This window comes from Petromyzon marinus, chromosome 57, assembly GCF_048934315.1.
Source record: "Petromyzon marinus isolate PM22_M1 ecotype Great Lakes invasive population chromosome 57, UKy_Petmar_22M1.pri1.0, whole genome shotgun sequence".
Classification (NCBI taxonomy): domain Eukaryota; kingdom Metazoa; phylum Chordata; class Hyperoartia; order Petromyzontiformes; family Petromyzontidae; genus Petromyzon; species Petromyzon marinus.
In genome coordinates, this window is record NC_133723.1 from 10478951 (window position 1) to 10494274 (window position 15324).

At 55.2% G+C, this 15324-nt stretch overlaps 2 protein-coding genes across 2 annotated transcripts in view; one reads left to right on the top strand and one right to left on the bottom strand.

The window, feature by feature from the left end:
* The window catches only part of LOC116954896 (lysosomal alpha-glucosidase-like), a 54254-nt gene extending 51186 nt beyond the window's left edge, over positions 1-3068 (top strand). Inside the window, exons 21-23 of the mRNA XM_076052768.1 lie at positions 982-1031; positions 1614-1772; positions 2851-3068. Coding sequence (XP_075908883.1) covers positions 982-1031; positions 1614-1772; positions 2851-2910 — 269 coding nt within the window. The 3' untranslated portion in view covers positions 2911-3068. The remainder of the gene's footprint in view (positions 1-981; positions 1032-1613; positions 1773-2850) is intronic.
* Positions 3069-4123: 1055 nt separating this feature from the next.
* On the bottom strand, positions 4124-14760 carry LOC116955046 (cAMP-regulated phosphoprotein 19-A-like). Its single transcript, XM_032975995.2, has 3 exons — positions 14572-14760; positions 7585-7689; positions 4124-6740 (listed from the first exon to the last, which is right to left on the bottom strand). Exons 1-3 carry the CDS (start codon positions 14641-14643, stop codon positions 6579-6581), a joined length of 339 nt encoding a protein of 112 aa, XP_032831886.1. The 5' UTR covers positions 14644-14760; the 3' UTR covers positions 4124-6578.
* Positions 14761-15324: the final 564 nt, after the last annotated feature.

Genomic DNA, 15324 nt, shown 5'->3' on the forward strand with positions numbered 1-15324 from the left:
ACGAGGCGGTAACGACTGACGAGGCGGTAACGACTGACGAGGCGGTAACGACTAACGAGGTGGTAACGACCGACGAGGCGGTAACGACTAACGAGGCGGTAACGACCAACGAGGCGGTAACGACTGACGAGGCGGTAACGACTAACGAGGCGGTAACGACTAACGAGGCGGTAACGACTAACGAGGCGGTAACGACTGACGAGGCGGTAACGACTAACGAGGCGGTAACGACTGACGAGGCGGTAACGACTAACGAGGTGGTAACGACCGACGAGGCGGTAACGACTAACGAGGCGGTAACGACTAACGAGGCGGTAACGACTAACGAGGCGGTAACGACTAACGAGGCGGTAACGACTGATGAGGCGGTAACGACTGACGACTGACGAGGCGGTAACGACTGACGAGGCGGTAACGACCAACGAGGCGGTAACGACTAACGAGGTGGTAACGACTAACGAGGCGGTAACAACTAACGAGGTGGTAACGACTAACGAGGCGGTAACGACTAACGAGGCGGTAACGACTAACGAGGTGGTAACGACTAACGAGGCGGTAACGACTGACGAGGCGGTAACGACTAACGAGGCGGTAACGACTAACGAGGCGGTAACGACTGACGAGGCGGTAACGACTAACAAGGCGGTAACGACCGACGAGGCGGTAACGACTGACGAGGCGGTAACGACTGACGAGGCGGTAACGACTGACGAGGCGGTAACGACTAACGAGGCAGTAACGACTAACGAGGTGGTAACGACTAACGAGGCGATAACGACTAACGAGGCGATAACGACTAACGAGGCGGTAACGACTAACGAGGTGGTAACGACTAACGACTAACGAGGCGGTAACGACTGACGAGGCGGTAACGACTGACGAGGCGGTAACGACTGACGAGGCGGTAACGACTAACGAGGCGATAACGACTAACGAGGCGGTAACGACTGACGAGGTGGTAACGCGTCCCCTCTCTCGCAGGGACCATCGAGAGCGGGAACTTCTTCCTGGCCAGCTTCGCCTTCACGGGCGTGAGTTCCCAACCCGCACCCAGCGCGGCCTCACAGTGCACGTGGCGATCCAGCAATGATGGCGAGGATGGAGATCGTGACGATGGTGGTAGTGAGGATGGGGGTAGTGACGATGGTGACAATTATAGTGAGGATGGTGACGATGGTGGTAGTGACGATGGTGGTAGTGAGGATGGGGGTAGTGACGATGGTGACAATTATAGTGAGGATGGTGACGATGGCGGTAGTGACGATGGTGGTAGTGATGATGGTGGTAGTGAGGATGGGGGTAGTGACGATGGTGGTAGTGACGATGGTGACAATTATAGTGAGGATGGTGACGATGGTGGTAGTGACAATGATGGTAGTGACGATGGCGGTAATGACGATGGCGGTAGTGACGATGGCGGTAGTGACGATGGCGGTAGTGACGATGGTGACAGTGATAGTGAGACAACGACGACATCGCCTGCGCGCGTTCAACCGCGTGCGCACGACAGCGGTGGCATTGCCGGCAATCTCAGCGCCTTTTGACCCTCACCTTTTATTTTTTTTCCTTCCACCCCTCCTGAAAACCACCACCGCCGCCGTCGCACATGGCAGAATCGTCTGACGAGCACGGTGGAGCGCGCCGGCTACGCGGCGGGCCTGGCCTTCCAGACGGTGCGCGTGCTGGGCCTGCGCTCGCCGCCGGCGTCGGGCGGCGTGACCGTCAACGGGAGCCCTCTGCCCCCCTCCGACGTCGCCTTCCAGCCCAGCGGGGTAAACGGCGAGCGCTCCTCGGGCGACATTCGGCGGTTTGCGCCGGTGGCGCGCCGTAGCCAAATAACGTGAAATCAACGGTAGCAATGATTTTACTTTCCCACGATTCGCAAACCTTCCCGGTGAGAAAATCTCGCGGGGAGGTGGCGGTGGCGGCGCCTCAAAACTCAGTTCTGGCGACGTCCAAGCGGGTCGGACGACGGAGGGACTGCACGAGCGGCTGACCCACGACGCAGCTTCGCGCAGTCCCTCGCCGTAGGGCGGCGACCCGCCCCCGAATGGCGAGCGACTGGCTCCGGGTTCCGATAGGGCGAGCGTTCGCGTTCGTGCCCCGAGCCTCGGCCGCACGGTTTCCCCGATTCCTTTCGGGAATCGCCTCCTGGCGGGCGGCGGGCATTCAAAGATTGCTCCTCCTCCTCCTCGGCGTGGTGGTGGTGGTGGTGGCGGCGTCACTGATGCGCTTTCGAACGGGAAAAGGGCCGCTGAATGTTAGTGGCGACTCGTGACGGGAGAGTCCTGGCAGCTCACTCGAGGGGGGCACCGGCGACACCGTGGGGCTCTTTCACGAGGGGCCCGGCGCGCCGTTGTGCTGCGCCAAATTACAGCAAAGATTCCTCTTCGCCCCCCCCACCCCCTCCCCCGATTGTCTTAACAATCGAAATCGGTGGTTCGTCATTGGCAGCCCTCCTCCTCCACTCCCCGACAATACAGAGTGAAAACACCCCCCCCCATCATCATGCAGCTGTCAAACGCCCCCCCCCCCCCCCCCCGCATGGTTCAAAAATGTGGCGGCCGCGCTCATGCACTGCTGCTGCTGCTGATGTCTTATCGTGAAAAACACCGCTCTCAGTAAATATTGCGGTAGCATTTGTTCTGAAAAATAATTCGGTGGTTACCCTTTGTGGCAATAAAACAGGTGGTCAGATGAAACCGATTGGCCGACGCCAGAGACAGCGGCCTTCTTCATGCCCTCATCTCACCACCGGTGTCACACCCGAGAACAAGGCCAAAAGGTCACGTGATGTCATTTGTCCTGTTCACTCACGTTGTGCTGCTGCTGCTGCCGCCGTCTCCGCAGGAACTCACTCTGAAGATCTCCGTGCCCATCACCACTCCGCTGAACATCGCCATCAACTGAGGCCGACCCCAAATGGCTGGCCGTCGTCTTTCTACCCCCACCGCCGCCCCCCCCACCCCCTCTCTCCGCCGTGACCTCGTGACTTTGTGACCTCATGACACGACCCGCTGTATCGCCGCTCGCTCGTGGAAATAAAAAAAATTGGTTGAAACGTTAAAGGGAAGGTCGTTTCTTCAAAAAAAAATTCCTTCACAGGCAAATCGTCTCCCCCCGCCTCCGATGAACACGGTTGGCTTGTGTACCGTTGCGAGGTGACGTTCGACGCACGGACACTTGACGAACGGAGGGAACGTGGCAGGCGGCGACGCTGCACGTGGCTCCCTGCAGCAATCCAGCGCTGCCGGGAAAAAGCAATCGAGGGGGTTGGTGGATCACAAACAGATGTAACAAAACTCCCTTCGCAATGGGCATTGATGAGGTGGCATATCCCCGGCTCTGCCAGGAGGATGCAGTGTAGTGCAGTCCAGCAAAAAAGTGGCCTCCCAGCTATTCCCATCTCGATGGGATAGAGCGTTGCCCCTTCACACGCGTGAATTTTTTTCTGGGTGCTCCCGTTTCCTCCCCTCACACGTGAAACCTCATTCATTCGCTGAAAACATAGAGGACCGCAGACCTTGGGAAAGCGTTGGCACCAGCTCCTCACCACTCCTCGTCTGTGGTTCCTCCTTCAAGCACCTCCGAGTCGTCCTCTACGAGAGCGAACCAACTATGTGCGGCAGCGCAGTGTTACAAGTTGACGCTATTACTAATGACAAGTCACGGACTTGCTATTAGTAATAACGGGGTTGAGCGGGGGAAGGGGGGGGTAGTCTTTACTTGACCGTGGTCCAGCGATTTGGAGGGCGAGAGTTGGTAGATCAAGGAGAGATTTGCGAGACTCAGACAGAAGGACCGCTACTGGCCACGTGGCCACGTGGATTTCCCTCCGGATCGTCCGGTTGTCCGCCCCACAATTCGAATCAAAGTGCGCTCATAGGGTACTGCGATACATTTCCACACGATGATGAGAAGACACTTCGTTGAGCTATCGCTTGCGATGGCCAGGGTTGCTTCTGAAAAGAGAGCTACATAGCTCAGTGGGCCTTACCTGGTCAAATAAAATAAAAACTAGTTGAATAGGGCCGTAGTCAGGAGGGGGAGGGGGGAGTGTCCACGCTAAATCACAAACACGGATCACGCAACGCCACGAATCCACGCACAGCGTTTACCCTCGTGAGGAACGCACAACGCCCAGTTTTTTTTTATTGCTTCTCAAAGTGATGTTTAAATATTGCGATCGGTTTGAATATTGCGAGCACGTCCCAGGTCACGCGGTCCCGAGTCCCTGAACCCCTCTCCACCTCCTCCTTCCTCGACGAGCGAGGAGCAGCAAACAGGCAAACGATTCAATCGTCTTTTATTTTAAATCCTTCGCAAAAGCACCGTTAAAATCGGCGGCCGCCCCAAACATAAACTCGGTGCGCGGTCAAAACGGGAGAGTTGAAGCGACGGTATTGTGCGACGCCGCCGGTGCCGCCCCGTGCCGCCCCGTGCCGCCCCGTGTCGCACGCCACCGCACGCGCTACGATTCGGTATTCACAGCATCGTTATTTACTACTACGACTACTACTACCACTACGAGACATTGACAGTCGGTACACCTCCTATCCCACCAAGCGCTCAAATCATTCACGGCGCACTTTGGCGCTTATACATTTTTTTTTTTTACTTTTCCACCGCACAACAGAACCGCGTCAGGGCCGGGCCCGGGTGCGCCGTCCCGGTCTATGTCGGATGGGGCTTGGGGGGGTGGGGGGGGGGGGGGAGGAGCGGCCAGAAGCAACCCGTGCCACGTGGGCCTGGGACGGCTCAGATGTGCCATAGTCAAAAGAGGCGTGCACGTCACGGAGCATCAGCTTCAACTCTTTAAACCCCAGCTACACTGACCGTGTCCGAATCCCTACACCGCCCCCCCCACACGGCCGAGCCGAGCCAGACACGAGCCACAACTCCCGTTTTGAAACGTGGCCCCACGGGCCTGCCACTTCAAGACTATCCACAAACGGCGTCTTTATCCGTCACCACGGGGCATCTCAGCCGCACTAAAATCGGGTACTGGAGGTGGGGGGGGGTAAATACTTTCACCGTTTTAGAACTTCGGCACGCTCGGCCGCCTCGTTGTAGTCGACCTGCGTGGTCCCGGTACCACCGAAGAGGTCTTAGCGTCAACCAACGCGCGGTTCGCCCGGGCCAGTGGCATTTCAAAACTTCTGTTCAGCCCCCGTCCAAGGGGGAAAGGTTTACACCACCGTGGCAAGCCAGCTGCTGGTCCGCAACGGCTGCTGGTACTACACAGGAGCTGCTGGTTTATAAGAACGACGACAATAAAAAAAAACAATAACGTCAACTTGTAACGCCGCTGCCGCCATCGCCGCACGGCGAACTCGCTCGCTCTCGCACAGAGCGAGAGCGAGGACGACCGAGGAGGCCCCAGAAGCTTTGCAATCACAGACAAGCTGGGAGGTGGGCACGCGATGAGCCGGTGCTGCCAACAATTGCCCAAGCTTTGCGGTGTCCTCTGTGGGTTCAGCTGTTATCGGCCAACTCGTGAGTGTTCACATCAGAAAAACAAGGGTCACACGGACCATTATGATCGACCGTGACAACTTTACACGCGGTAACTGCGCGCGACCAGAGTTGTGCGACCAGAGTTGCGCGTGACCGCGGTTGCGAGTGACCAGAGTTGCGTGCGACCAGAGTTGGTACGCGACCGATCGCCAAGGTGCGGGTGGACTTGGCCTCGGGACAACAAAACCGGCTGTGACACGTGGGAAACGCAGCGGCGGCGGCAGCGGCAGCAGCAGCAGCAAAAAAATGAAATCAACCGAGTCGAGCCTACGCGCGAGACTCGCCATCCCGCGTACAAAGCGCGGCATTCCACGAGGGCTGTCGGCAAAGCGGTCATCTCGAGCGCGTGCTGCAACGTCGTCCAAGGCAGGTTCCGTCGCCGGCGCTCCGTCGCCCAGTTCTCGCGGCGGTCGCCGGCAAGAGAGCGCTGGCGGACGGTCGAAGCGGAGCGCGCACGCGGAGGGGGGAACTCCGAACGCAAGAACGACGTAGGTGCACACACGCACGCACACGCACCGTCCAATACGCGGGAGTCTCCGCTCGCCTCCACGCACGCGGTGGTCGTGGTGGTGCCGCTGATGTCAGTGTGGTGCCGTCAGCGCGTGTCCCCCCCTGCGTGAACAAGACGATCCTTCGCACGGCACTGGGACTCACCTCGGGGTGATCTCTCACGCACAGGGCCGCAGGGAACTAAAAAGGGGGGCCGGCGGCAACGGGACCAGGTTATCCCCTGGGCACTCGGAAAGGGCTGAAGTGGTCTCGCATTGGTAGGTGGTGGCGCTGATGATGTCAGCGGTGATGTCGCCGGCGGTGTTGCGGCGGCGGTGATGATGCTGGCGGTCGTGGTTGGTGGTAGTGGCGGTGCTGATGATGTCAGTGGCAGTGTTGTTAGAGTGGTGGTGTCGGTGCAGTCGGTGGTGGTGCTGTCAGTGCATTAATGGTGGTGGTGCTGCTGCTGATGTCAGTGGCGGTGACTGTGGCGGTAGGGGTTGTAGCATCGCGCGCTCGGGAAGGGCAGGGAGGCTGTGCCCGCGCCGGTCTGCACCAGCCGCGTGCCTCCGCTACCCGGCGAGCTTGCTGGCCATGGCGCCGCTCTTGCGCTGGGGCAGGTCCTGGGGCGTGGGAATGTGGTCGCCAGTCACCTCGCCGCCCTGCTGCGGCAGCTGCTTGTTCTTCATCTTCGCCTTGGCCATGTTGTAGTCTCCGGAGTCAAAGTATTTTTGCTGCAACGGACACATCGATTAATTCACCCGAAAAAGAACGCAAAATAAAATAAAAATAAAACATTGGGTGGCGCGATACGTACTTTGGACTTCTTTCGCACCATACGTAGCCAACCGTGCTAATTGGAGGTGCGGCGGAAGGACAACAAACTCAACTCCAGCAGCAGGTTTTTTATCGAAACGAGTTTTCAATCTAAATGTTTATTTATGAAACTGTTTTCAGACGCGACCATGGCTATCACAAATGATAGTTTAACGAAGTGGCTCATCGTGGTGTGGAAACGTACAGCAGTCGATTCTAAATGTGGAGGGGAAAACCAATGGACTCGGTAGAAAAATCTAACGGTAATTTTCTATTTTATTTTTACCAGGTGAGGCCCACTGAGCTATACAGCTTTTTTTCAAAAGCGACCTGGCCACAAATGATAGCCCAATGAAGTGGCTCATCATCTTGTGGAAACGTATTGCAGCCAAACAACGCGTGATGTCGATTCTAAATGTGGAGGGGAAAACCGGATGACCCAGAGAAAAATCCACACCACTACGGTGAGACAAAGAAGCAAACTCCAAATATACAGCAGCAGCAGCAGGCGTCAGGGTCGGGATCGAACCCACGACCTCCTGTATACCAGGCGAGGTAGTTAACATCTCCAAGCCACCGTGATGATGATGATGACAGAGAGAGACACGCAAACTCCAAATATACAGCAGCAGCATGTGTCAGGGTCGGGATCGAACCCACGACCTCCTGTATACCAGGCGAGGTAGTTAACATCTCCCAGCCACCGTGGCACCACACAGAGCAAGGGGATGGGGGGGGGGCAGCTTGGCAGGTGCCACTCACCCCCTTCTGGAGGCGTTTGCGGAGGAAGTGGGAGCCTCCAGGTTGATGCGGCACGATGTTGGGGTACTTGGCCCTGAGCTTGGCCTCCTCCACCTCCTCCGTCGACTGGGACCGACGCGGCGCAGAAGGAACGGCGGCACGGCACGCGGAGAGACATAGCGAGCAACAATCCGTGAGCCCGCACGCGCGCGTGTGCGCGTGTGATGATGTGGGGAGTGGTACACCGCACTACGAACCCCGCGAGCCGAGTTCCGTTACCGCTCACGGTCAACGATTATCTGAACCGGTCTTGGGCCTCCCTTACGGCGACTGAAATTAGTACCTAGTGTCCAGTATAAATATCACCACTAGGGAGACAAAGGCGGCTGGGCGTGGTGCTGGACACCTACTCCCTCGTGTGCCCCAGTGCTGGCCTTAATAGTTGCTGCTCGCTAACAGCACTTGCCCCAACAGTCTGTTAAGGCTATACGGGGGATCTTTGCGATGACGTCACCGTTACATCACGCGTTACTTTTTCGCTTGCCATCGAACAACGACGGTCACCGCATCACGCGGCGCTTTCCAATGCGCTTTTGCGGCCGTCTGGAACGCTCTGCCTTCCGATATTAGTAAGCCACTGGGAGCTATGCACTTTCAAATCGCCATCGTCTACGTTGACAAACTCATTTCTTTAGAACTGCTGTTCCGGTTTAGTTTGTTGTATGTGTATCGACGACGATCCACATTCACGACGCTTACACAACGCCACCACGGATCGATTTACGACGGCGACGCAGAAACTCGACTTGCGGCGCATCCTCTTCCGACACGACTCCGGAACGCATTTGAACCGAGTCGCTCCGGGCATCCGATGCGACTTGGGAGTGGAGCCTTTGTTATTCTCGGATTTTTTTCACCTCTTAATAGACCCCGTTAAAATTACGGCCGATGATAAAGGAGAATGAATGGACACGAGTCCAACCTCACACGACGAGGGAGCTTCCAGGAACGCATTGCAACGTCGTAGAAGCGGGGACCGCCCGTCTTCGTCAAATTATCGTAATGGCCCTGTTGGAGAATGAACAGCCCTGTTGGAGAATGAACGGCCCTATTGGAGAATGAACGGCCCTACTGGAGAATGAACGGCCCTATTGGAGAATGAACGGTCCTATTGGAGAATGAACAGCCCTATTGGAGAATGAACGGCCCTATTGGAGAATGAACGGCCCTACTGGAGAATGAATGGCCCTACTGGAGAATGAACGGCCCTATTGGAGAATGAACGGCCCTATTGGAGAATGAACGGCCCTATTGGAGAATGAACGGCCCTATTGGAGAATGAACGGCCCTACTGGAGAATGAAAGGCCCTACTGGAGAATGAATGGCCCTATTGGAGAATGAACGGCCCTACTGGAGAATGAACGGCCCTATTGGAGAATGAACGGCCCTATTGGAGAATGAACGGCCCAATTGGAAAATGAACGGCCCTATTGCAGATTGAACGGTCCTATTGGAGAATGAACGGTCCTATTGGAGAATGAACGGCCCTATTGGTGAATGAACGGCCCTATTGGAGAATGAACGGCCCTATTGGAGAATGAACGGCCCTATTGGAGAATGAACGGTCCTATTGGAGAATGAACGGTCCTATTGGAGAATGAACGGCCCTATTGGAGAATGACCGGCCCTATAGGAGAATGAACGGCCCTATTGGAGAATGAACGGCCCTATTGGAGAATGAACGGCCCTACTGGAATTAACAGCCCTATTGGAATTAAATTAACGGCCCTATTGGAGAATGACCGGCCCTATTGGAGAATGACCGGCCCTATTGCAGAATGAACAGCCCTATTGCAGAATGAACGGCCCTATTGGAGAATGAACGGCCCTATTGGAGAATGAACGGCCTTATTGGAATTAAATTAACGGTCCTATTGGAGAATGAACGGCCCTATTGGAGAATGAACGGCCCTATTGGAGAATGAACGGCCCTATTGGAGAATGAACGGCCCTATTGGAGAATGAACGGCCCTATTGGAGAATGAACGGCCCTATTGGAATTAAATTAACGGCCCTATTGGAACGAGCGGGTCTGAATCGAGTGAAGAGGAGACAGGGAAAGCAGCGTGCGTCCGAATGAAGGAGGCGACTAGGAATTCTGGAGGCGGTGGTGGGACCGGGTATATTTAACAGCCGTGGCTGTGGGAGAGCGAGCGGCTCACAGTCGCAAGGTCGCGAGTTGGCTGGGTGCTGATTCGAGCCTCACCACCCCTCACCCTCTGCGGCTCCAAAAATGACAACTCTGAAAATCTTAAGACTTAATTCATCATAGAATAAGAATATTTATTCATACTGGAAGAATCTCATGAGCTGTAAAGCTCTTTGTCACAGATGTCCAGTAAGGGCATGGGGTCAGAACATTACAACAACAACGCAAAATAACGATAGGATCGCAAAGTATAGTAAAGGTAAACAAACCACTTCAAAAATATATACAAATCAAAAATCAAAGTAAGCTATTTTATTTTACCAGGTAAAGCCCCACTTAGCCATTAGCTTCTTTTTCAGGAGCGACTTGGCCACAAGTGATAGCTCAACGAAGTGGCTTATCATCATCGCGTGAACATTTATTGCAGCCAAATAATCATTGAGTTGTACGTATATTGAACTTCTTTCGCACCATACGTTTGTTTTTGCGTTTCCCTTTTGTGTGCGTCTCTGTCTCTCTCTCTCTCTCCCCAGTTTCATCCCCACTGTTGCCATCGGCGTCTCGTCGTCGCGATAAGAAGAATCCATTTGGAAATCTCCCAGCTGCAAGCATGGCCCTCTCGCGTTGCAGAAGGGCGCCCGCAAAGCAGATATGGCAGAGCTACCTGCGAGGTCTCTACTTCAAGTCACTTCTTGGTGCACACAGACTAGCCCGCGGAAGCGGACGATCACAGAGGGCTACCGCCGAGATCCCTTTTGCAATTTTCAAGAGGTGGGGATTTGGTCAAATTGAGTGCGGAGCCAAACATAACGTAATGTGTTTTTGAGAACCCGATTTTAATCACAGCTCAGTCTACGTGAGCCTACGGGTCTCTACGCGAGTTTAAGAATCTGTACGCGAGTCTCTGGTGACCTGGCTGAGACCATCAAATGGCTTAACGCTTGAGAACTGGATATACGCAAGGGCAGAGCCAAAACCTGGATTTAAATCCAGGATCTCGGAATAACCAGCTCAGCACAGCTGAGCCTCTCAGCCACCTATTAAGTTCCCTTCAATTTGTGAGTCTTTGTGCAATTGCCGTCATTGCAAAATCTATTTTTACTTCTTCCAACCTTGTGAGATAGGCGTCCGGGACACAATGGCATGCCTCTCTCGCTTGTTTTGTATCACGCCGACATGTTTCATAGCGGCACCGTCCACTCTGCCCAAAGTGGACGGTAAGTTAAAAGCGCCGTTTTGTTCCAGCCTTTTAAGCTTTGGATAATCCCTCACTGTCTGATAATTCGCTTTTCGCGATCCGAAACAAAAGCATCGACATGTCCACGGGTTTTTGCTGTACACGGGTATATTACTGTATCGTGTCATCCATACTGCGTTCAACCACCACGCAGGTCACAACGACGTAGGTCACAACGACACACTCACCCACCCCCTCACTCATCCACTCACCACACTGCAGGTCAGAACACTTACCCACTCGCTCACCCACCCCCTCACTCATCATACTGCAGATCGCAAAAACACTCCCCCACTCACTACAACGCAGGCCAATACACTCACTCGCCACACTGCAGGTCACGACAAGACTCACTCGCCAACCCACTCACTCGTTCACTCACCTATGAGCACGCTTGGTTACGTACGGTGCCAACAAGTTCAACATTCATGCATACTCTCCCACACTGCAGGTCACAACAACTCACCACACTGTAGGCCACGACAACACTTACTCACCAACCCACTAACCCACCCACTCGTTCACTCACCTATCCACTAACTCCGCCACACTTCAGGTCACCCCACTTCTAATTCCTTTCCTGGCACTGGGGGTCGTAGCTACGGAGTCTGCAGGCCGAGTCAACTTCGCTGGGCCGCCCAATTCCCATATTGAAAACACTCCCATCATCATCATCATCATCGTGCTGCTGTAACACCCTCAATAATTTCAAATGTGTGGTGGCCCTCTCACTGATGATGTCTTATCGGCGAAAGTGCACCCTCCCCCCCCCCCCCCGCAAAATGAGTGACATACACTGTCTTACAATCTTAAATAGTGGCGTTGGCTGCTGGATGCTTGCCATTTTAAGTCTTTGAGCCCAAACGTTACATCTCTTTTTGGAAATCTCAAAATAGAAAAAAAAAACACGACGGATAAATCTTGGAGACGCCGCCGCCGCTCAGCCACGCCGCGGTGGCCACAGCCACGAGCTGGTCGCTCTAGCCCCGGATTACTTCCCCTGCCGTGACATCGACTCCACTCCCGTGCCATCGTCACAGTGGACAAAGGGGGACAGCCACCGCCCCCCCCCCTCAAGGGTTGGGTGGCTCCTATGAGAACGCCGAGCTACGCGGCCCACACGAGAACCGGGCCCCACCGGGCCGGTGTCGAGGCCCGCTGGGGGCCGCGTAAAAGGCGGCCTGCGTTCCAGTGGCCGTGGGAACGCGGCTGCTCCGCCTGACACCACCCCCCACCGCAAGTGACGAGGCTACTGAGCGTGCGGGCGGTAGAACTGCGCCGGGCCTCGCTACGGGCCTACGAAGCTGGGGTGGGGGAAATTAGGCAGCCCCATTTCATTAACGGCACCAGCGGCCACGCCAAACCACACCACGCCACTGATCCACCCTGCAGCCCAACACAAGAGACCACACAGACTCTGGCATTAAATCCAAACTCGCACAGACCACCATACAATTGCATAGAGGCCCATAGACTGTTTAAACAAAAATACCCATAGACTCGCATTTTTATCCCAACAGAGACCCCACAAAAATGCACGCAGACCCATACACAGACTTACATAGAGACCCGTAGCCTTACACAGATCCGTAGAATGACAAAAGCACCCATAGACTTACGTAGCTCTGATTAGCACGATTGGCTACGTACGGTGCGAAAGAAGTTCATACATACATTACACAGCACTCAATGACTGACATAAAAACTTAATCTGACATAGGACCCATAGACATGCAAACAGGCCCATAGACTCAGACCCACAGCCTTACACAGAGATGCAGTCTGACACAGAGACCCCATATTTACACAAAGATCCATAGACTCACACATATAAAGACAAAGATCCCCCGTGAAGCCTTAACAGACTGTTGGGGCAAGTGCTGCTAGCGAGCACCTATGAAGGCCGACACATCACACGCGGGGGTGGGTGGCCAGCACCACGCCCGGCCGCCTTTGTCTCCCCAGTGGCGATGTTTACACAGCGCACCAGGTACTCATGTGTGGCTGCGTCAACCTAGGGGAGGCCCAGGACCGGTTCAGATAATCATCACCGGTGTTGTTCAGCGAGCGGGAATCCAAATAGGGTCGCCGGGTTCGTAGCAGAGCAAGCTAACCACTACACTCCTCCTCACACAGAGACCCATAGACTCACACAGAGACCCATAGACTCACACAGAGACCCATAGACTCACACAGAGACCCATAGACTCACACAGAGACCCGTAGACTCACACAGAGACCCGTAGACTCACACAGAGACCCCGTAGACTCACACACAGACCCATAGACTCACACAGAGGCCCCGTAGACTCACACAGAGACCCGTAGACTCACACAGAGACCCATAGGCTCACACAGAGACCCATAGACTCACACAGTGACCCCGTAGACTCACACAGAGACCCATAGACTCACACAGAGACCCATAGACTCACACAGTGACCCATAGACTCACACAGTGACCCCGTAGACTCACACAGAGACCCATAGACTCACACAGAGACCCCGTAGACTCACACAGACACCCATAGACTCACACAGACACCCGTAGACTCACACAGAGACCCGTAGACTCACACAGTGACCCGTAGACTCACACAGAGACCCGTAGACTCACACAGTGACCCATAGACTCACACAGTGACCCCGCAGACTCACACAGAGACCCATAGACTCACACAGAGACCCCGTAGACTCACACAGACACCCATAGACTCACACAGACACCCCGTTGACTCACAGACACCCATAGACTCACACAGAGACCCATAGACTCACACAGTGACCCATAGACTCACACAGTGACCCCGTAGACTCACACAGAGACCCATAGACTCACACAGAGACCCCGTAGACTCACACAGACACCCATAGACTCACACAGACACCCGTAGACTCACACAGAGACCCGTAGACTCACGCAGTGACCCGTAGACTCACACAGAGACCCGTAGACTCACACAGACACCCATAGACTCACACAGAGACCCCGTTGACTCACAGACACCCATAGACTCACACAGAGACCCGTAGACTCACACAGAGACCCGTAGACTCACACAGTGACCCCGTAGACTCACACAGAGACACCGTAGACTCAAACAGTGACCCATAAACTCACACAGAGACCCATAGACTCACACAGAGACCCCGTAGACTCACACAGACACCCGTAGACTCACACAGAGACCCATAGACTCACACAGAGACCCCGTAGACTCACACAGACACCCATAGACTCACACAGACACCCGTAGACTCACACAGAGACCCGTAGACTTACACAGTGACCCGTAGACTCACACAGAGACCCATAGACTCACACAGACCCCGTTGACTCACAGACACCCATAGACTCACACAGAGACCCGTAGACTCACACAGAGACCCGTAGACTCACACAGAGACCCGTAGACCTCACGTGAGGCGCGTTGGGGTAGCTACGGAGTCTGCAGGGCGAGTCAACTTCGCCGGGCCACCAAATTCCTTGCAGAGCGACCACGATCCGCGCCGCTCGGCCGCGCTTCGGCCCCGCTTGGGCCTCCCCAAGCGCCTCGTTACCTGGCGGGCGGCGGGCGTCGCCTCCTCGGTGCTGGGCTCGACGAAGTCGCGCTCCTCAGGGAACCCAGCCATGGTCTCCACTCCTCCTCCAAGTCTCGCTACGTCTGCCCTCACAACACCACCACCACCATCGCCTCCTGCTCCTCTTCGTCTCTGATGCGGGGGGGCGGTACCGCAATGGAGGGGGCGGAGCTGTAGAGGAGGGGCGGGGCCATAAGAAATGGGGCGTGGCCGTGAGGGAGGGGGTGGGGCTTGGAGGAGGCTCGTGAAGGACGCTGCTGCTACTTCTGGCCAGTTGGGAGGCAGTGGCCCCCCAACACAACAACGGAGGGTGGAGGAGCGACGCTCACAACAACGAGCGGAGCGCCGGGCGGATAAAACGCAGCAAGTTGGCACACAGCGGGGGGCACAGGTGGTGCATCGACCAGTCATCTCAGTCAGTCGACCCATGGCACCTGGGTCTATCCCTTAACCTCGTTTCAACAGCGAGCCTTCGACACTTCACGTGGCCTCAAAGTGCACGTGGCCTGGTACAAGCGCCGTGGTAACGTTACCGACACTTCCAGAGACTACTCTACTTATGAATGAGTTAGGTTCCAGAGGCCTGTTCGTAAGTTGATTTGTTCGTAAGTCCAACTTTACTCCTGTCGATTCCAAACATGTTGCACGGCATGTACACTAAACACGGGGAGTGGCTTTAAAAGTGGTATAATCTCCTGTAGATGTAGATGCCACTGGTTCTTCACGTTCTGC